This window comes from Budorcas taxicolor, chromosome 8 (assembly GCF_023091745.1).
Source record: "Budorcas taxicolor isolate Tak-1 chromosome 8, Takin1.1, whole genome shotgun sequence".
In the NCBI taxonomy this organism is placed as follows: Eukaryota; Metazoa; Chordata; class Mammalia; order Artiodactyla; family Bovidae; genus Budorcas; species Budorcas taxicolor.
The window spans coordinates 88,448,315-88,471,127 of NC_068917.1; the positions used below are offsets into that span (position 1 = coordinate 88,448,315).

Genomic DNA, 22,813 nt, shown 5'->3' on the forward strand with positions numbered 1-22,813 from the left:
GTCTTCTGCAACACCACAGTTCAAAAGCATCAATTCTTTGGCGCTCAGCTTTCTTCACAGTCCAACTCTCACATCCATACGTGACCACTGGAAAAACCATAACCTTGACTAGACGAACCTTTGTTGGCAAAATAATGTCTCTACTTTTTAATATGCTATCTAGGTTGGTCATAACTTTCCGTCCAAGGAATAAGCGTCTTTTAATTTCATGGCTGCAATCACCATCTGCAGTGATTTTGGAGCCCCCAAAAATAAAATTTGACACTATTTCCACTGTTTCCCCATCTATTTCCCATGACGTGATGGGACCACATGCCATGATCTTAGTTTTCTATATGTTGAGCTTTAAGCCAACTTTTTCACCGTCCTCTTTCACTTTCATCAAGAGGCTTTTTAGTTCCCCTTCACTTTCTGCCATAAGGGTGGTGTCATCTGCATTTCTGAGGTTATTGATATTTCTCCCGGCAACTTGATTCCAGCCTGTGCTTCTTCCAGCCCAGCGTTTCTCATGATGTACTCTGCATATAAGTTAAATAAGCAGGGTGACAATATACAGCCTTGACGTACTCCTTTTCTTATTTGGAACCAGTCTGTTGTTCCATGTCCAGTTCTAACTGTTGCTTTGGTATCCAATTCCTGGACGACATTGTTTTATTTTGCATTTCTCTGATTATTTGAGCCATTAAGTATATTTTTAGCTACTTATTAGCTGTTGGGGCTTTTCCCTTCTGTGAATGCCTCCTAGTATCTTCTACTTCTTTTTCTACCTAATTCCCAGCCTACCTTTCAATTATCAGGAATCCCCAATATTGTGTAGATTTTAATTCTTGGTTAGTTACTGTGTAGTGATTTATTACAATGATTCTAAGAAACTTTTTTTTCTTTCTATTTTAATATCTCTAAAATGGATATGAATCTTATAGCTGCTGAGAGTCATTCTTACCTGGGGGCAGTTGGGGTGGTATCATTTCTTAGCACTGATGAACTTGATCATGGCTATACTCACTGCCAACACCTCAGTTAAGTTACGTGGCCATAAGTTGTATAAGACAGCTGATGCAAGGGGAAATGCTCACATTCCTCCAGACGGATGAACAGAGGCTGTTGGGACTCCTGCTTTGAGCATTCCTTTGTCAAATTCCTGCTGTGCTTGGATAATAAGAGCTTACTTTCTAGAAACACGTGATTCAACTGAGGAAAGATTAAATTAGAAGTTTAGTCCATAGGAAAGTTCCAGCACGAAATTTAGGAATGGGTGATACTGACTTGTCAGGTAATCTCAGAGATGATAGTGGAGCATCCTCCTAAGCACTACCAGGATACTCCCGTTAGCACAGAGTGTGAATACCTGTAAAATCCATGATGTAGCAGGGAGCAGTCAGTCAGAACTGGTGACTAAAAGTTAGGAATGTCTTAACTGATTCATCTTGTTTGTATTTTTCCATACATAGGTGCGAAAGTAGAATGACAAAAATCTGTGTCAGGAATGCCTTTTCATTAAATATAACCTGAAACACATATAATAAGAAAACTGTCATTACATTTTAATTGGCCATGTCTTTCTTCCTTAGTGGTAGATAAAATACAGTCGAAAATGATAGTGGTAGATAAAATACAATAAAAATGCCATCTTGGATTCATGAAATACAACAAATTTCTATCACCCATCTCTTAGTTTTGTCTGTGGTATCTTCATTGAACCAAAATTCTTAGTTTTGACTTGGTCATATCCATCCATTTTAGCCTCATGGTTTGTGTTTGGAGACTTGCTCTAGAAATCATTTCCTCTTCCAAGGTCACAAAGACTTCCTAATTTTTCTTCTGTTATCTTTTTCAGAGTACTCTTTAGGCTTTCAAAATGCCTGGAATTCACCTTTGTATATGGTTATTCAATTATATTTTTTCCCATTTAGAACAAAATATGTATAACTTAGTAGTGGGTGCAGCTGCTGTTGTTTGCAGGTATTTATATATAGGCATATCTCATTTTATTGTGCTTTGCTTTGTTGTCCTCCTGTGTGTGTGTGTGTGTGTGTGTGTGTGTGTGTGTGTACGCGGTCAGTCATGTCCAACTCTTTGTGACCCCATGGACTGTAGCCTACCAGGCTCCTCTGTCTATGGAATTTTCCAGGGAAGAATATTGGAGCAGGTTGCTGTTTCCTACTCCAGGGGATCTTCCCAACCCAGGGATCAAACCCACATCTCATGTGTCTCCTGCATTGGCAGGCGGATTCTTTACCACTCTACCACCTGGGAATTCCATTGCACTCCCATAGATACTGCATTTTTTACAGATTAAAAGTTTGTGGCAATGGGTGTTCTTTGGAAGGAATGATGCTAAAGCTGAAACTCCAGTACTTTGGCCACTTCATGTGAAGAGTTGACTCATTGGAAAAGACTCTGATGATGGGAGGGATTGGGGGCAGGAGGAGAAGGGGACAACAGAGGATGAGATGGCTGGATGGCATGACATGGCTTTGAATGGACTCCAGGAGTTGGTGATGGACAGGGAGGCCTGGTGTGCTGCAATTCATGGGGTCGCAAAGAGTCGGACACGGCTGAGTGACTGAACTGAACTGAACTGAACTGTGTTGTCAGATGATGGTTGTCATTTGTTACCAATAAAGTATCTTTTAAAAATTAGAAAATAATTTTTTTTGGTTTTATTAAGATATACTTGACATATAGCACTATATAAGGTTTAGGTGTACAGCATAATGATTTGACTTACATAGATCATGAATTGATTACCACATTAAGTTTAGTGAACATACATCATCTCATACAGATTCAAAATTATATAGCAATTTTTTTTTTTCCTTCTGAGGAAAACAAGTTTTAGTCTCACCAATATTCATATATAATTTAACATCAGTGTTAATGTTATTTGTCATGTTGTACGTGCATTACAGGCAGATCCTTTATGATCTGAGCCACCAGGGAGCTCGTTACATCCCCAGTACTTAATTACCTTATACCTGGGAGTTTGTACCTTTTGATCACCTTAATCCAATACCCCCTCTCCCTAACCTGCCTCTGGTAACCACAAATCTGATCTCTTTTCCTATGAGTTTGTTTCTTTTTGAAGTATGATTGACTTAAAACACTATGTTAGTTCCTGGTATACAACATGGTGATTTTTTTTTTTTATACATCTCAGAATGATCACAATGATGAATCGAATTACCATTTATCACCATACAAAGATACTACAATAATCATTAACTATAATCCCCCACTGTACATTTCATATCCGTGACTCATTTATTTTATAATTGAAAATTTGTACCTTTGTACCTTCCTCACTCATTTTTTCTCATTCCTCCACCCTCCCTTCCCTCTGGCTGTGACTCTGCTTCTCTGTGACTGCTTCTGTTTTGTTTGTTTATTTGTTTTGTTTTTCAGATTCCACATGTAAGTGAAATCATACATATTTGTCTTTCTCTGACTTACTCCACTCAGCATCATAATACCCTGTAGATCTATTCATGTTCTCACAAGTGACAAGATTTTGTTCTCTTTTTTTGGCTAAGTAATACTCCTTTGTGTGTGTGTGTGTGCACGCACACACACACACGCACATGCGTACATACACATATATTACATCTTCTTTATCCAGACTGATGGGCACTCAGATTGCTTTTGAATCTGAGCTATTGTAAATAATGCTGAGATAAACATGAGTGTGGAAAATATTTGCTGATGAGGTGATTCCATGCTGTCTTCCATAGTGGCTGCACCAATTTACATTCCCACAAATAGTGCATTCCTATTTCTTCACATCCTTGCCAACATTTGTTGTCTTTTTGATGATAATTATTCCTGACAGGTGTGAGGTGGTATTTCATCATTGTTTTGTATTTTCCTGATGATTAGTGATGTTGAGTATCTTTGTGCCTATTAGCCATCTGTATGTTTCCTTTGGAAAAATATCTATTTAGATCCCTTGCTCATCCTTGTCTTGTTCCTAATCTTAGAGGAAATGCTTTCAGTTTTTCACAGTTGAGTATATTAGCTGTGGGCTTGCTCTGTGTGAACTTTATTATGTTGAGGTATGTTCTGTCTGTACTCACTTTGTTGAGAGTTTTTATCATAAATGCATGTTAAATTTTGTCAAAACTTTGTCTCCTTGTTAAGATGGTCATGATTTTTATTCTTTAGTTTGTTAATATGATAGATCATGTTGATAGATTTTTGGATATTGAATCATCCTTGCATCCTTGGGATACATTTCACTTGATCATGGTGTATGATCCTTTTAATGTACTGTTTAATTCAGCTTGCTGATATTTTGTTGAGGATTTTTGCGTCTATGTTCATCAATGATACTGGTCTGTAATGTCCTTTTTGTGTGAAATTTCTGCGATTTTTGTGTGTGTGACATTTTATTCCTTCTACTAACTTCAGAGTTTGCTTGTTCTTTTTCTGGCTCCTTTAAGTGTAAGGTTGTCGTTTATTTGAGGGATTTTTTGTTTCTTGAGATAGTCAGTCTTGTATTGCTTTAAACTTGCAACAGCATACTTCCATCTGGTCACCAGAGCTACAGCTTCTGAGTATGCCCTGTGTGTGACTCTGTTTCAGTGGACTGACTCCTATGGATACTTACTTGGTAGCCGTGGCTGGTCCTTGGTCTAGTTGGTTACCGCAGAAGTTGTGCAGAAGTTGTTGGCCCCTGATGGGCATGTTCAGATCCTGCACAGCTGGCTACATGGCTAGTGGAGTCCCAGTCCTGGTGCCAACCTACTGGTGGGTGGGCCCAGGTTACGAAGTAGCGGACTGAAGACCAGGAGCCCCAGAGCTAGTGTTTACCTAGTGTTGGTGGGCAGGTTTAGTCTTGGGGTTCCTGCAGCTCATGGGGTCCTATGACAAGCCTGCCTGCTAATAGGTGGAACTCTGTTTCTGCCCATCTGGTCCCTTGGCCTGGCATTTCCCAGTACTAGTGCTGACTGGCTGGTAGACAGAGCTCAGTTTCAGTGCTAATAAGCTAGAGTGAGAATTCCAAAATGGCACTTGTCAGCACCAGTATTGCCATATATGATGGTCTCCCAAAAATGACTGCTGCCAGTATCTCTGTCTCCACATTAAGTCCCATCTGCCTCCTGCCTCTCTGGGAGGCTCTCTTAAGGTCAGTGAGTGGGTCCTTTCATGTTACTGATTCTGCCCTCCGTTCTGGAATGTTTGAGATTATTGTGTGCAGCCCTTGTCTACATGGATATTTTGGTTTTTCATGTTTTTGTGTGTGCCAGCTCCACCACCTCAGGAAATTTTATGAAACTTCAGTTCTGTGAAACTAAAGAAGTCCTAGGAATTGGGAAAACAAGTAACATAGTGGATTTAGAATCATAGTGGATGATTTGAAAGAGAAAAAGCCCTTGAAGCCATAGAGAAGAAAGAAGAAGATAGTTATGAGCACTGTTTGTAATGACAAGTTGAGCCATAGCTTCTCACCCCACTTTATAGATGAAGAAACTGAGGCTCATGGAGGCCAAGTAACACCCCTGAGTTTCTGAAGCCATCAGTAGCCACAATGCAGACAGAGTCTGCCTGACTGGCTCTACAGCTGTTCTTGGCACTGAGTCTTGTATGAGTTCATCTGCTTTTGTTAATTTACTTCTAGTAGTCATTCCTTTCCTTCCCTGGTTTCCCAGCATTTTTTCATAGAAAACCAGTTCTGTTAGAATATACTTGTGATAGTGGTGTTCCCTCATCTTTTCTGGCCGCAGTACATTTTACAGAACAGCCCAGTGACAGAGCAGTGAGTTTGTGAAACACAATCAGTTCCATGCCACTGTCCTTTCCCTGGCCCTGTGTGGTACATTTCTATTCCATTCTAGTCTTTATTCTTATTATTTTCTTTAGGTGAAGTAGGCTGGCTGTGATCCATTAATCACACCCTTTAATAGCTCATGTCCCATAGTTTAGCCCACATTTTTAAAGCATGACTTGTAGCTCGAGTACTTTTCAGCAGAGGACAACAGGTTGTCTGAGTAAGAGCCCATCTCCTATTCAGCTGAACTCAGATTCATGCTCTGTGCAACCAGGCACTCTTATTTTACCCCTTTGTGGAGGGGTGGGAATTCATTTGAAATAGCATTTCAGCATTAACTTTAGAAACGGGGGCCATAGCTCACTTATTCTTGTGGTGGCTTCCTGTAGATAACACATACTTTTAAACGCTTGTCTGTAAGAGTGTGACTCGCTCTGTCTCTTCATGCCTTTGATCTTAATGTTTCTATATTTTCCTGAGGTACTTTATTTAGCAACTTAAGTGAGTTTCAAAACCAAGCAAAGGTTTGCCATTCATCTATCCAAAATCTTGAAATTTTAGCTCACCTTATTTTAAGTAATATAGAGGGGCCTATTAAGAGTAGAATTAATAACCAATTATCTGATTTTTAATATACCATTTTCTGATTTTACTTTTTAAGAATAAAAAGAGAGATAGGAGTATGCAAATAGGAGTATGCAGACAGAGTAGAATGACAACACTTGTGTGTCCTCTCCCCTTCGCTCTCTGAGACAGTATAATAATGTGTGTCCTGCAACACAAATGACTGAAGTATACCACTCTTGTCTCTTTCCCCAGCCCTCCAAGCCATAACATTGTGGTGAATGGAAAAGAATGTATAAACTTTGCTTCATTCAATTTTCTTGGATTGTTGGATAACCCTAGGCTCAAGGTAGGTAGCATATATGCTGAAGTGGACAGATAACATGACTGGCTTAAGCAACTGGGCATAAAATAAGAGACAAATGCAGATTATCTGAAAGGGCTATGTAAATGTTTATCATTATTCTTTCTTGACAGAGCTGTAACCTAGTTTTCAACAAGGGAAGGCAGGAGTGTCCTAATGGGGTTTAGTGTTAGGTGACAGCCAGAGAACTATATGAACCAAACCTGGTAATAGCTGGAGGTGTGTCCAGGAAACTGCTTCATCTCCTTTTGGGATTGTGGGCCAGTAAACATTTTTTGAGGAAAGTTGTTCAGTCACCCAGTTATGTCTGACTCTATGCAACCCTTTGGACTGTAGCACGCCATGCCTCCCTGCCCCTCACCATCTCCCAAAGTTTGTACAAGTTCATATCCATGAACTTTGAGGTAAAACTTATGCCCAGAATGCCAAAAGTGCGAATGCATTGAGTTAACCAGGTTTTCAGACAGTAAAGCATCTGCCTACAATGCAGGAGACCTGGGTTCGATCCCTGGGTTGGGAAGATCCCCTGGAGAAGGAAATGGCAACCCACTGTGGTACGCTTGCCTGGAAAATCCTATGGACTGAGGAGCCTGGTAGGCTACAGTCCATGGGGTCGCAAAGAGTCAAACAGGACTGAGTGACTAACAACCAGGTTTTAATGGTCAAGCTAATATAACTTTTCCATGTTCTTAGTCATATGCCTTAATCTTTCCATCCCTCCTTTCTTTATATCCTGTCAGAATTGTCTTAGTTCTTATAAAGGAGGAAAAACCAGGCAACTGGAGAGCTATGTGAGCTATGTGGGTAAAAAAAAGAAAATTTCATATTTGAATTCTTAAGGATAAATTATTATAATATATATATTTTTTTCCACAAAGGCAGCAGCTTTGGCATCTCTAAAGAAGTATGGTGTGGGAACTTGTGGACCTAGAGGATTTTATGGCACATTTGGTATGTTTTCTGTCATATTTTTTAGACTACTGCTTTCAACAATTAAGATCCAATCTGATTTCAAAACTCCTTGGAAAAGGTATCCTTAATTAGTTGTGGTAATAAGCTGGTGAACTTTCTAGAAGATTTTGTGTTTGAGACCATTGGCGGCAGACATGTTGATCTTAGGCTGACTGTCCCTTGTGTTGAAGGGCCATGGGTACCTAAGGCGCACTATCTCAGTAGGATGAAGACTGAGCTCTTGTTGCATTTGCCCCAAGAGACAGTGGTGTGAGGAGACTGTCTGCCGTGCATGACATTTGTAACGGGAAGCATCTGGTTTGAATGGCTCTGCTCTTTATAGTGGTGCACGAACCCAAATCTTCCCTGTATTGTTGCTGTTGGAGCACCTTCCTTGTCTGCGTGGCTGTAGCCAAATGATGAGTATGGGGGAGCAGGAGTGCAGGGCTGCTGTGCCCGTTTGGGTGGGCAGGTGGTATTGCTCATCATTCTGCCCACATTCCTTTGGTGAAAACATAACCCGGATCATGCTTCCAGCAGAGGGACTGGGAAGTTGCCCTAGCTGGGCAGCCACCACATGCCAGGAGCAAGGTGAGAACAGATTGGGGGTATGGAGGGCAGTGATCAACTGTATAGCCCTTTTCTTTCTGGAATGAAGATGAAGGATCATTGATTTCCTTATGTGTGGATGACCTGGGGATGGATTAACTACATGTTAGGATGAGTATGATTTCAAACACAGTGAACTCCCTAAATCAGAGTCATCAAAGAAGACCTTGGAATTTTATGGTGGTTTTTGTTAAATGTATATTCTTTGCTTCTGAAAATTTCAGAAATGTTGTTATATAATTGTTCAAGTGAGTATACTACTGGAAACAACATTCTGGTTTGTGAAATGTCAGAGGCTGGGGAAAGAGGCCAGGGAAGGAAGTCTCTTTTGTCTTCTCTGCCCATTTTCATTCCTTGGTCTGTGCTTTTTGTTTTACTTCTGCAGTTAAGATGTTTTTATTTAAGGGAGCACCTTTCTTTATCCCTTAGCTAGTTTAGTGGTTGAATTATTTGTATTGGAAACAGATGATGGGAGTTGGTGTCCAAGAATCCTGCAGCTGGACAGGATCTTTAAAATCTTGTATTCCTGCATCCAAGCTATTCAGAAGAGAACTAGAAAGCTCAGAGAGGTTAAGTGACTTCCTCATGGTCACACTGCTAATTAATTTCAACCCTAAAACTAGAAAACAAGTTTCTTGATTGGCAGTCAGAATGGGAAGATCAAAGACTTTAAAGAGCTTAGATCAGAGCCTCCCTCTTTCTTCTAGCCTAATGCAAACATGAGTTGTTTGCCTGCTTTTTATTGGTAGGGTATTATTTCCTTGATAAGAATTAGAACACTAGAAAAGGCACTTCTTGTTTTTACAGGTTTATTTGTTGTAATCTGATCAACAAGCCTTTCTTTCCATGATCTGCTTGCTGGGGTAAAGAATTTGCTTTCTTAAAAGCCTCTCTTTCTAGCAGATTTTATTTGCCTGTGTGGCCTTGACTCTTGCTGGAGAGTTATCTGAGAAGACCAATAAGAGATTTATTGTAAAATTTAGTGAAAAAAAAGTTTCAAATCTTTAAGACCAATTTTCCTAGAACTGTGGAAATATGTTATAATCGCCTAATTTTTCATTTGAATCACCTGAAATATGCATAATATGATGCTGTGTGCTTCCAGATTTGTGTGTATGTGTGTGGGGAATCTTTAATGATTTTTAGATTAATTTTTAAATTGCAATATAGTTGACAAAAAATATTGTTAGTTTCAAGTGTATAGTGATTTGACACTTGCATACATTATGAAATGATCACCATGACAAGTCTAGCAACCGTCTGTCCCTAAAGTTATTACAATATTATTGGCCATATACCCTATGCTATATATTACATCCCCATTGCTTATTTATTTTATAATGGGACGTTTGTACCTCTTAATCTGTACCTAATTCTCCCCACTCCTCATCCCCTTTCCCTTTGGCAGCCACATATTTCTTCTCTATGAGTCTGTTTTCATTGTGGTTTGTTTGCTTGTTTTTTTGAGTTCACATATAAGTGAGATCATACGGTGTTTGTCTTTCTCTATCTGACTTATTTCACTTTTCATAAAACCCTAAATTAATTTTCTTGATTGAATAATTCAGTCCATGATATAAATCTCAAAAAGGTTTAAAAAGATAGTGAAGTCTTCTCCCTACTGTCATTCTGCCTCCCAGAAAAGACAGCTACTGTCAGTAGTTTGTTAATTCTTCCAGAGACTTTTTTTCAGTGTATGCAAACCACTTTCATACTTTTTCACCCCAGTTTTACAAAAATGATAGCATACCATATATACGTAGTATGCTGTTCAAGTTTGTTTTAAATTTAATCTCTCATATGTCTGAATGTACTAAACACATAGTTGTGTTATCAGCTCTTTTGTGAACTACTTTATTTGTCACTGTGTCTTTCTTGGGCTTCCCAGGTGGCAGGCACAGTGGTAAAGAATCTGCCTGCCAGTGCAGGAAATGCAGGAGACATGGAGTAGGAAATGGCAACCCATTGGACAGAGGAGCCTGGTGGGCTACAGTCCATGGAGTCTCAAAGAGCTGGACATGACTAAATAACAGCACACACCCACTCACAAGTATCATTCTTATCCTATTGTAGTTCAAGCTTCAAACAGACTGTGGTATCTGGACAAAGATTGAAGGTTAATTTGCCGTGTGATGGTTTTGTAATAAGACACCAAACCTACAGCCTGGAGTAACGTGTAATGTTTTCTGAGTATATTGTCCTTCCTGTTAACTTGCTTTGTTCCTTTTCAGCAGTTATCCATGCTTGCTTATCGTCTTTTTTCCTTCCTTTATATGTATATTGCATGTATTTTTACTTTTTGTTTTTTCAATAGGATATTTTCTATGTTTTTCCTTATTCTGGGACCGATCACTTAAATTATTGTAGTTGTATTACATTACCTTGAAATTTCAGTGTAGGTAAGTTCAGGGAAGCTACCTGAGATCTGCTAAGGCTATATTTTGAATCTCTAAAATACCTTCTACAGTTAAATTACTCTGAATATTTAGGGTACATTAACCCTTTGTACCAAGCATTAAAGCAGAAGTGAAGACCTCTTTCCTTTCATTTTAGTAGCTTGTGCGTTTGTGAGACTAGGGTCTCTTTCCCTGGCCCAGCAAAAGGTTGTTTTTAATTTTGTCTTTTTCCTGAAAGGATCATTGAGGCATCTATTTTCAGTGAAGAAAATGTTGCCTGTTTTAGCTCTTTTCTCAACATTTCAAGTAATGAATGAAAATCACATATTGGAAAAGCAAATGTCCTTATTAAAACATTTTCCGCTTATTGTTTGATAGTAAAATTAGGTGATACTAGATGATTAATACAGAAAAAAGAAAATTGAGAATTGAATTAAAATTCTTCTAGTTTCTTAGGCTAAATGTTTACCTGGCTCCTAAAGGCCCAGCAAATTGTCTTATATAGTAAAGGACCATGTGAATCAGAGATTTTTCCACCTTCTCATCTTATTGTTTTAATGTGTATTTTAGAATCAGTCAAATGGTGTTATCAAGTTGTGGAGCCTTCCTTTTCTCTAAGGCTAATGTGGTCCCAGTGCCTTTGATAATTGCTCTTGTTGAACCTTTTTATTTTGTTTGTAATGCATTCAGATCTCATTTATTTGTTTATTCCTCAGGCCTGGGGTCTGCCTTACATATATAATACATACTTGGCTCTATGGTCTTAAACTAAATCAAAAGACAGTTACTGGCAGGGTTTCATTGTGAGAGATAGTGACATTTTGTTGTGTTTTAGAGCCAGTAGTAAAGAACTGTTCATTTGTTTATTTTAAAGATATTTTTTCTCTGTTGTAGCATCTTGACTGCATGTTTTAGTAGGAAAAGCATTTGGTCATAAAATTCCTAGATCTGCCACTTCCTTCTACCAGTCATGGGATTGTAGTCTTCTCAGTGTAGGCAGGGAATGATCTTTGTGCAACTTAGAACATTTTGGTAAGAATCACATAAGATACTGTTTGTGAAAAAATACTGCATGTGAAAGCATTCTGGAAAACATTCAGCACTGTTTTTGTGTTCTAATGAGTACATATGTGATATTTGTACTTTTAAGAAAAATTGTTCAAGTCTCAGATATTTAAAAAAAGTATGTAACATAAAAATATGGAGATAAAAGAGAAAATATAGTAGGTTGTTTTTAAACTGTTTTAAAGTTGGCAATTTTATGGTTTTTCCTCTGAACAACAAACTAGAACTTGGCCATAAAACCTCCTTTTATTCTGATAAATAGGAAATTGAACCAAGTGGCTTTAATATAAGATAGCCCTTATATTTGGATATCCAGGATTTAGATAGCTTCATTAGAAGATAACATATCTGATATTTCCTTTTAAAAGAAGAAAGCATTTTCTTTTATTCTACAAATATTAATTTAGTTGAACAAACACACAGTATACTGCTTTTTCCATGCCAGGCGTTATTCTGAGTGTTTATGAGCATTAACTCTTGCGGTTCTCCTAACAGTCCTTTCAGGTAGGTACAGCTGTTGCCATTTGACAGAGGAAGGACCTGAGAGGGACGGAACAGTTTTAGGCCTGTCTGGGGTTCACAGCAGGCAGTGAGGGAGCCCAGATCTGAGCCCCTGTGATGACCACATGGCCAGGCTCTGTGCTTGGTGTGGGGCATCTTACCCTAGCCTTGCCTCCCATCTGTTACATTCTGGTGAGGGAGCAAGTGCCAGAAAGAGCAGCAAGTGCTGAGAGGACACGGAGGCCTTCTGGTCACCTCCTGCCATAGCCTCTTGCCTGCCATATTGTTTCCTAGCAGTGAATTAAAGAATGCCCCATGCAAATCTATGAATCTAATTGTTGAAATGGATCATACACACAGAAGATAGACATCCAGAGTCAAAGAACATGCCCTGGCAGTTTTTTCTGTTTGCTGCCTCCCTCACCCTTTTGTTGAAAATTTCTTCATTGCAGAGTAATATCATACATAAAAAGAAGTTACATAGCTATCCTTGTTCACCTGTCACAAAACCTGCTTTGCAAGGCTGACGTCAGCTAAAGCCCAGTGTTTTTAGTTAGGAGGAGAAAAGGCCTGTCTTATTTAAGCTTCTGGGACTAGACAAGAACCAGTAAACACTGACTTATTGTAGAAAGATTCTTCTTACTACTTCATGGTAATGACATAAAAATGGTTATGAGTATGTGTGATGAGAGTATTAACATAATTTTTTTATCAACTGAGTTACTAACTCTAAACCCTTAAAGCAGAGCCAAGATGTGTTTGTTTTATTTATTTTTATTTGTTTTATTGCTAATCAATGAAGAGAATCATTTAGATCTACAGAATGATTTTAAATCCCTTTTTGTGGCTGGCAGAGAGTTTGTCTGTATCCACAGCATCTTTTTTCTTTTTGAAATGGAGATAATGAATGAAAGCATTTCACTGTGACTTGGATAGTACTTCTGCTAGCTAAATTGTTGAGATTTGCCATAGATAATGCCCGGTTTAGAGGTAGCATTGTAATTTGAAGGAGGCCTCCTACGTGGGACCTGCCCTCTCATCTCATCAGAAATGAGAGGCAGTGGAGTGGTGGGGGTCTTTGTGTAGGGAAGGTGCTCAGAGGACACTAACAAAGAGGAGAAGGAAGGCACACCTGAGACATGCTTGTGCTCAACCGCATGGAGAAAGCTAGATGTCTGGTGCTTTTCTGCTTTCCTTGTTCTTGTCAGGTTTTTGAAACCTTTCCATGGCAACATACCTTATAGAATGGCGGGCAAGCAGGAGCAAAATCAAGTCTGTAGACTTGGTGGTGTTGCTATCACAGGTTTGATGCTTGAAAAGCTAAGCACTCCTTTGGTACCATTTTGATCAACCGGGATGAATCTTTCTAGACCTTGTTATTGTGAAATCTCATGTTTATTTAATATTGATCTAATTAAAGTATCAGTTTATAAAAACTATTTGATTGGTAATGGAAATCAAGTGATATTTCATGTATTTTTTATGTAATAGTCTATATGGGAGTGCTTCCCTGATAGCTCAGTTGGTAAAGAATCCACCTGCAATGCAGGAGACCCCAGTTCGATTCATGCGTCAGAAAGATCTGCTGGAGGAGGGATAGGCTATCCACTCCAGTATTCTTGGGCTTCCCCTTGTGGCTCAGCTGGTAAAGAATCTGCCTGCAGTGCAGGAGACCTGGGTTCTATCTATAGGTTGGAAAGATCTCCTGGAGAAGGGAAAGGCTACCCACTCCAGTATTCTGGCCTGAAGAATTCCATGGACTGTATAATGTATAAGTCCATGGGGTTGCAGAGAGTTGCACACTACTGAGTGACTTTCACTTTCAGGCTATATTGGTATACTTTTAAACTGATAAATGGGCAGAAGCATACCTAGATTGTTTTTAAATCATTGCTTGATTAGAATGGGGTAAATAGTTCATTTTCACAATTCTGTATCATCCTTTAAGAAGTCTATGAATGAAGTAGACTTTGATTTATTTTATTTTTCAGATGTTGCTGCTGAATTTTCTAATTCCTCACTGTACCTCTCTGGCCATCAAATTGGGATTTAGTTTGGACCCTCTGTGTTGTCTCATCTCTCGCTCAATGACTGGCTCCCACCCCTGCAGCCTTCAGTTCGTGATTGAGGGACCTCTGCCTTTAGTCAGAAGTCACTATGGAGGTGTTGCAGTTCTGAGTGTAGAAGGGACCCAGGTGCTTCAGACTAGGAGGCCGAAGGCACAGCTTAGTCTTTTGTCTCCCCTGTAGGCTCAGATTCTCCGTTGAGAACTGCCAGATGCCTCTCTTAGCTGTCTCACTTTGTCAAGTGGCTGCTGCTGCTGCTGCTGCTAAGTCGCTTCAGTCGTGTCTGACTCTCTGCAACCCCACAGACAGCAGCCCACCAGGCTCCCCTGTCCCTGGTATTCTCCAGGCAAGAACGCTGGAGTGGGTTGCCATTTCCTTCTCCGATGCATAAAAGTGAAAAGTGAAAGTGAAGTCGCTCAGTCGTGTCCGACTCTTCGCAACCCCTACCAGGCTCCTCCGTCCATGGGATTTTCCAGGCAAGAGTACTGGGGTGGGGTGCCATTGCCTTCTCCGTTGTCAAGTGGCAGGAGCCCTGATTTCTCCTTGACCCAGTGCTTATCAGAGTATCTTTATGTGACACTTACTAAATGTTTAATTAACAGTTGAATTAACTGAGATTGTTAGACATCCCTCATCTCCTTTTTAAAATGTAGTCCTTTGTGAAGTTGTATCTTTTATAATTCTCAATTTTGTCTCTTATTAATTAAAAGGCATTGCAATAAGATTAGCTTGCCTCTGATATATCAGTAAGTGGGTTTACAGAGTTTAGACACTTTAGTCAAATGTTCTAAAAAGTGGTTTATTCCTATTGCTGAACTTACCCTCCCTGGAAGGTGATGGAAGCTTTATAGTTAACTAGGTCCCTGTCCCTTACCGTGGGCTGGATTAAGTTGTTTCTTTTGTATATCTCAGTCCTTCAGGTCTTTTCCTTCTCCCCTTTCTCACCAGGAATGCCTCTGGTGGGGAGGGGCATACTGCAGGGAAGGCTGATGCTGAAGGGGCCTCTTGGTGTGATGCTCCCACCTACAGGTCCTTGACATCTAGGCTGAAGGGAGGGTTCTGCTGGGCCATCGGCCTTCTTCACCCCTTACTGGGGAACATCTAGGTGCTCTGCCACTGCCTACGCTTCTGAGTTCCTCTCTGTGGACGTACCCCAGCTCTGTCTGAAAGTCTGCCTTTACTCCTCTGAGGTCGTCCTCTTTCTCTTGAAACTACAAGGCTAGAGGGGCCTGGCTGCATCTTCCCTGTATCAGCTTCTGAGTTCTCCTTGCACAGGGCATGGGTAAAATGCTGATCTAGTTCTTCAGGCTTGGGTCCTGCTGTAGTTAAAAGAGCTAAAGGAAGTTAAAAAAAATTTTTCTGCTCTCGGGTAATGCTTCAAGATACCTTAAAGTTTTCCAGTTCAAAGCCAGTCAGGATAATGTTTATTCCAGATATCGCTGGTCTTTTCATCTGAGGGCCTAGAAAGGTGAAAGGCTATATGCAACCGTGATGTAAGAGAGAAGGAAAAAAACAGTTTAATAATTACAGTTTATCCCTATAATTATATCAACATTCTTCCTAAGCTGCTTCCATAAAAGGGCTGTATTTCTCTTTGTATTCTACATTTGAATTCACCAGTACTGTTAAAAAGAAAATTTGGACAGAAACTCAGTCCTACAGTGTAATGGCAGGTGCCACCAATAAATGCTGACACAAACTGTCAGCAGAGTGACCACCATAGTTGAGAAAGTCTCCCTCTCAATGCAGTGTGTGTGGAGTTCCTTTTAACGACTTTGCTTTTGTATTTCTTTTCCTTTTAAAAGCTGGTTGATGGTTGTCTTCATGCCTGGTTTGGTCACTTCCGCTAAAATGCGAAAAGGCATTAATAATGTACGTTAATAACACCTCAGCATTGTTGACTGAGAGAAGTTAAAGCAGGCAAAGTGACAGGGCCTTGAAATCTTACTGCTAGAGTGATATGAAAGTAAAACCCAGAGTCAGAGCCATCTCAGTCACATATTTATGGACAAATGAGTAGCTGACTCAGTTCACAGAGTATAGAAATAGTTTGGGCCTGGAATTATCTTAGTAGATATTGTAGAACTTGTAACTAAAAACAATTACATTTGACCACAAGGTGACTATTAATAACTAAACTGCCTATGTTATTTTCTTTCTTCTTTAGTCAAAGAAAAAGAATTAAAAGACCTTTTAACCATTTAACTTTTTACTCTTGAACTAGATGTGCACTTGGATTTAGAAGACCGCCTAGCAAAATTTATGAAGACAGAAGAAGCCATAATATACTCATATGGATTTGCCACTATAGCCAGTGCTATTCCTGCTTACTCTAAGAGAGGGGACATTGTGTTTGTGTAAGTAACCTTTACCTACATTTCTCATCAAAATTCCTTTGGAAATAATATTGGCCTTCCTAGAAAATGTCTCTGTTAGAGATCATCTACCTAAAATATTGATTTTTTTTTTTAACATTGAGAAGGTCAAACTTCTGGCAGAAGGGGCCAGCCTTCTGCCTTCCCTGTGCAGCTCCAGAGAGCATGGTGTCCTTGTGAGTCTGTGATCATAACCCACTCACACTCCCTGCTAAAGTCACTCCACTTCTCAGCGCCCTTGCTGCAACTCTTGGTCTCTGCTGATCTTGCTCCGTGGCTTGTTTAGAACACTGAAGTCATGAGTTGGGGGACTCATAAGGACTTGTGTCTCTATTTTTATGAACAATGGAAGCTTTAAGTGAAGTGTGACAAAACCAAATTCTGGCTACAGTGTTAAAGAGGAAGCAAAAGTCAGTCTGAGACCTAAAATTAAAAGTTATTTAGTAATCTACGCAGAAGATAACAGAGGCTTGGACTAGCGGCAGGTACTTTTGACGCTGCCTGTAACCTGCTGCCTGGGCTCTGCCAGCCCTCACTCTCCTCCTCCCCTCTATGGTAAGCAGCAATACCACACGTCCAGTGTCCATGTATGTTTGCTTCTGGAAAGTTAAGAAAGTCCCCAACTAGGGACTAGATTTTTAATAAAGCATAGTTACAACTACAGTGTCATCCAGTATTGCTTTGTACAAGTACCGCCCCATAAATTCATTTTTGAGCTTAAAGTCTAGAAAAAGCTTACAGTTAACAGTTGAACTTGTATGCTTCCTTTGTCAGATAATAAATACTATATTGTCCTTTTGGTTTAGTTGCTGGGATACCTAGTCTAAATTCACTTTCAAGTTTTATGCTTGGTGTCTTAGAACTTAAATTTCTAGTACATCATTAGACAACTTAATTATTTCCTTGTACATAATTTTAAATATTCCACCTGAAATCTGTTTGAAGGTAGGAACACTGGAGGTAAAAATTTATTTATTTAGTAAGTAGTTTAATGAATTGTTTTTGATAAATTCATTCAGTTCAGTTCAGTCGCTGAGTCGTGTCCGACTCTTTGCGACCCCATGAATAGCAGCACGCCAGGCCTCCCTGTCCATCACTCCCTGTCTCGGAGTTCATTCAAACTCACGTCCATTGAGTCGGTGATGCCATCCAGCCATCTCATCCTCTGTCATAGGCAATATGCTCGAGGTTTCATTTTCTTTCTTTTGTAGTAAACCGTGAAATGCTTTGTCTACAGATCTCAGAGCAATGGTTGTTCATATACTTAAGTCTTTCCTTGTTACTTTATCTTTCTGTTACTTTATGTCCCCTTTTCTAATGAAATGCTTCATGTTGAGATAATTGTGGCTTTACGTACACCTGTAAGAAATGCAGAGATTTTTCTGGACCCTTTACCTAGTCTTCTCCAAAGGTCATCTCTTGCAAAACTGTAATACAGTTTCAAACTGGAATGTAGACACTGATAAAGTCAAGATAATCCCTGGTGTTATCACACCCATGTTCCTTCTACCCTGTTTTCTCTTTAAACCCCTGGCAGCCACTACTCTCTTCTCCCATTCTGTAATTTCATCATTTCAAGATTGCTGTACAAATGTAATCTTATAGTAGGTAATATTTGAGGATTGCCTTTTTTCATTTTGAATGAATTCTCCAGAGATTCTTCAGAGTTGTTATGTAAAACAGGAGTTTGTTCCTTTTGATTGCTGAGCCACATTCCATAGTATGGATACACCAAAGTTTGTTTGAACCATTCACCTCTTAAGGACATCAGAGTTGTTTTTAGTTTGGGACTATTACAAGTAAAGATGCAATAAATATTCACGTATAGGTTTCTCTGTGAGCTTAAGTTATTATTTCTTTGAAATATAGACCAAACAGTACAGTTGCTGGTCATGCAGTGTTACATATTTCATTTTTTAAGAAACTTTTAAAAAAAGTTTTCCAGAGTGGTACATTATTTCATATTTCTGTCAACAGTGTACAAGTGATCTAGTTTTTCTGACATCCTCAGCCGCATTTGGTGTTGTCACTATTTTTTGTTGTAGCCATTCTGTAGGTGTATAAAGATACCTCTTTGTGGTTTTAGTTTAAATATCCCTGATAACTAGCCATACTTAACTGTTTTTAGACTTTGTTAGTCTTGGCATAGGAGAAGGAAACGGCAGCCCACTCTAGTATTCTTGCCTGGAGAATCCTGTGAACAGAGGAGCCTGGTGGGCTGCTGTCTGTGGTATCGCACAGAGTCAGACATGACTGAAGCAACTTAGCAGCAGCAGCAGCAATCTTGGCATCAGAATAATACTTTCTGAAGTCAATTTGAAAGTGTTCTCTCCTCTTGTAGTATTTTCTGGAGAAATTCTATAAACATTTGTTAGAATTCTCCAGTAAAAACAATTGAGCCTGGAGTTTGTTTGCTTTGTTAGTTAGTGTTTTTCAAGGAATTGGTCCATTTCTTCTGAATCATCAAATTTATATGTATAGCATACTTTGTGGTATTCCTTTCTTATCCTTCTAATGTGATATACCTTTATTATCCTTCGAATGTCTAGAAGCCCATTTCCTTTCTGACTGGTAATTTTTGTCTATTCTCTTTTTTTGTCATTTTTGTTAGAAATTTGTCAATTCTATTGATCTTTAAAAAAAATATCAACTCTGTTTCATAGATTTTTTTTTTTTTGTACAGTGTATTTTTCTTTTCATTTCTGCTGATTTCTGTTGTATTTCTTGTCTCCTCATTTTGAGTTTATCTTATTCCTTCTAGATTCTTAAAGTGGGAACTTCAATTGCTAACTTGAGGCTTTTCTTTTTTTCTAACGTGTTGGTGTTATGAATTTACCTCGTCATGCTATAGTTGTGTTCCATGAATTTGATGTATTTATTTTCATTTTCATGTAGTTCCTTGGATTTTATTTTCCTTAATACTCTCTTTGACCCATAGGTTATGTAGAATTTTGTTGTTCGTTTCCCAAACCTTTGGAAAATGTAAATTTGTTAGTTTTGTGGCCTGTGATGTGGTCTCTTTTGGAATATGTTCTATCAGTTAGTTCAGTTCAGTTCAGTCGCACAGTGAGTCTGACTCTTTGCGACCCCATGAATTGCAGCACGCCAGGCCTCCCTGTCTATCACCAACTCCTGGAGTTCGCTCAAATTCATATCCATCGAGTTGGTGATACCATTCAGCCATCTCATCCTCTGTTGTCCCCTTCTCCTCCTGCCCCCAATCCCTCCCAGCATCAGATATTTTCCAATGAGTCAACTCTTTGCATGAGGTGGCCACAGTATTGGAGTTTCAGCTTTAGCATCATTCCTTCCAAAGAACACCCAGGCCTGATCTCCTTTAGAGTGTATTGGTTGGATCTCCTTGCAGTCCAAGGGACTCTCAAGAGTCTTCTCCAACACCACAGTTCAAAAGCCTCAATTGTTCGGTGCTCAGCTTTCTTCACAGTCCAACTCTCAAATCCATACATGAAACTGGAAAAACCATAGCCTTGACTAGACAGACCTTTGTTGGCAAAGTAATATCTCTGCTTTTTAATATGCTATCTAGGTTGGTCATAACTTTGCTTCCAATGAGCAAGTGTCTTTTAATTTCATGGCTGCAGTCACCATCTGCAGTGATTTTGGAGCCCAAAAAATAAAGTCACACTGTTTCCACTGTTTCCCCGTCTATTTCCCATGAAGTGATGGGACCAGATGCCATGATCTTCGTTTTCTGAATGTTGAGCTTTAATCCAGCTTTTTCACTCTCCACTTTCACTTTCATCAAGAGGCTTTTTATAGTTTCTCTTCAGTTTCTGCCATAAGGGTGGTGTCATGTGCATATCTGAGGTGATTGATATTTCTCCCGGCAATCTTGATTCCAGCTTGTGCTTCTTCCAGCCCAGCATTTCTCATGATGTCCTCTGCATATAAGTTAAATAAGCAGAGTGACAATATACAGCCTTGACGTACTCCTTTTCCTATTTGGAACCAGTCTGTTGTTCCATGTCCAGTTCTAACTGTTGCTTCCTGAACTGCATATAGGTTTCTGAAGAGGCAGGTCAGGTGGTCTGGTATTCCCATCTCTCTCAGAATCTTCCAGTTTATTGTGATCCACACAGTCAAAGGCTTTGGCATAGTCAATAAAGCAGAAATAGATGTTTTTCTGGAACCCTCTTGCTTTCTTGATGATCCAGCAGATGTTGGCAATTTGATCTCTGGTTCCTCTGCCTTTTCTAAAACCAGCTTGAACATCTGGAAGTTCATGGTTCACGTATTGCTGAAGCCTGGCTTGGAGAATTTTGAGCATTACTTTACTAGCATGTGAGATGAGTGCATTGTGCGGTAGTTTGAGCATTCTGTGGCATTGCCTTTCTTTGGGATTGGCATGAAAACTGACGTTTTCCAGTCCTGTGGCCACTGCTGAGTTTTCCAAATTTGCTGGCATATTGAGTGCAGGACTTTCACAGCATCATCTTTCAGGATTTGAAATAGCTCCACTGGAATTCCATCACCTCCACTAGCTTTGTTCATAGTGATGCTTTCTAAGGCCCACTTGACTTCACATTCCAGGATGTCTGGCTCTAGGTGAGTGATCACACTATCGTGATTATCTGGGCCATGAAGATCTTTTTTGTACAGTTCTTTTGTGTATTCTTGCCACCTTTTCTTAATATCTTCTGCTTCTGTTAGGTCCATACCATTTCTGTCCTTTATCGAGCGCATCTTTGCATGAAATATTCCCTTGGTATCTCTAATTTTCTTGAAGAGATCTCTAGTCTTTCTCATTCTGTTGTTTCCCTCTATTTCTTTGCATTGATCACTGAAGAAGGCTTTCTTATCTCTTCTTGCTGTTCTTTGGAACTCTGCATTCAGATGCTTATATCTTTCCTTTTCTCCTTTGCTTTTCACATCTCTTCTTTTCACAGCTATTTGTAAGGCCTCTTCAGACAGCCATTTTGCTTTTTTGCATTTCTTTTCCATGGGGATGGTCTTGATCCCTGTCTCCTGTACAATGTCAAGAACCTCCGTCCATAGTTCATCAGGCACTCTATCTATCAGATCTAGGCCCTTAAATCTATTTCTCACTTCCACTGTATAATCATAAGGGATTTGATTTAGGTCATACCTAAATGGTCTAGTGGTTTTCCCTACTTTCTTCCATTTCAGTCTGAATTTGGCAATAAGGAGTTCATGATCTGAGAGCTTTGATCTACCAATTTTTATTTTTCATTTCTTACTTGTTCTGTTTGTTTTTTGTTTTCCTTTTTCTTTTTCCTGCCTTTCTCAGGGTTAATTGAATGTCTTTGGGAGTTCCATTTTTATTTATCTTGTTTATATAGTACAATCACTTATATCTTTTTTTATAATACAGGTGTTTTAAGTATTTCTTATAAACACCTTGAGAACCACATGAGATAGTGTTATAATTTTTACTTTAACCATCCAAAAATAATTTAGAAAACTCATGAGAAGAAAAGCCTACTGTGTTTGTTCATGCTTTTTGCTTTGTTCTTTCTTCCTTCATCAGAATGTACAGTTATTTTATTTTATCTATTTATTATTTCTATGTGGATAGCTTTCCCTAGCCATTCATTTAAGGGAGGCCCGCTTAAGAAAAATTCTCATAGTTTTTTTTCATTACTAAAGAATATTTTTGCTAGTTTTGGTTGCCAGTCTTTTCTTTTAGCATTTGAGATACATTGTGACACTTTTTTCTGGTGTTCATGGTTTATGATGAGAAATGTACTGTCACTCAAATTTCTTTTCTCTTATATGTAAGATGTCATTTTTTGGGTGCTGTTTTCAATAATTTTTTCTTTGTCACTAGTTTTCAGAAATTTGACTAAAATTATATTGGCATTTATATGTTTGGGCTCACCTGGAAGAATTTCACTCAGCTTCATTAATCTGTTGGTTTAAGCCTCTTGCCAAAGTTGGGACTTTTTTCAGCTGTTTAAGTATTTATTTAAGTACCTGTTTGGTTCTCTTCTTTGGAACTCCACAGATTTGAATGTTGCATATTTTATTGTAGTCTCACAGATCCCTGAGACTCTGTTCTTTTCTTTCTAGTCTGTTTTCTCTTTGCTGTCTACATTGACTTGATTTCTGCTGTTCTATCTTTATAGCTCTCTGATTTTGAGCTCATCCACTATGTTTTTTCTCTTGACTATTTT

The 22,813-nt window shown here is 39.1% G+C and overlaps 1 protein-coding gene across 2 annotated transcripts in view; it reads left to right on the forward strand.

The window, feature by feature from the left end:
* SPTLC1 (serine palmitoyltransferase long chain base subunit 1) overlaps nucleotides 1-22,813 on the forward strand; it is a 65,473-nt gene that overhangs the window by 14,190 nt on the left and 28,470 nt on the right. For both annotated transcript variants that reach the window (XM_052644972.1, XM_052644973.1), the window contains exons 4-6: nucleotides 6,587-6,680; nucleotides 7,574-7,646; nucleotides 16,508-16,640. In XM_052644972.1, coding sequence (XP_052500932.1) covers nucleotides 6,587-6,680; nucleotides 7,574-7,646; nucleotides 16,508-16,640 — 300 coding nt within the window. The remainder of the gene's footprint in view (nucleotides 1-6,586; nucleotides 6,681-7,573; nucleotides 7,647-16,507; nucleotides 16,641-22,813) is intronic.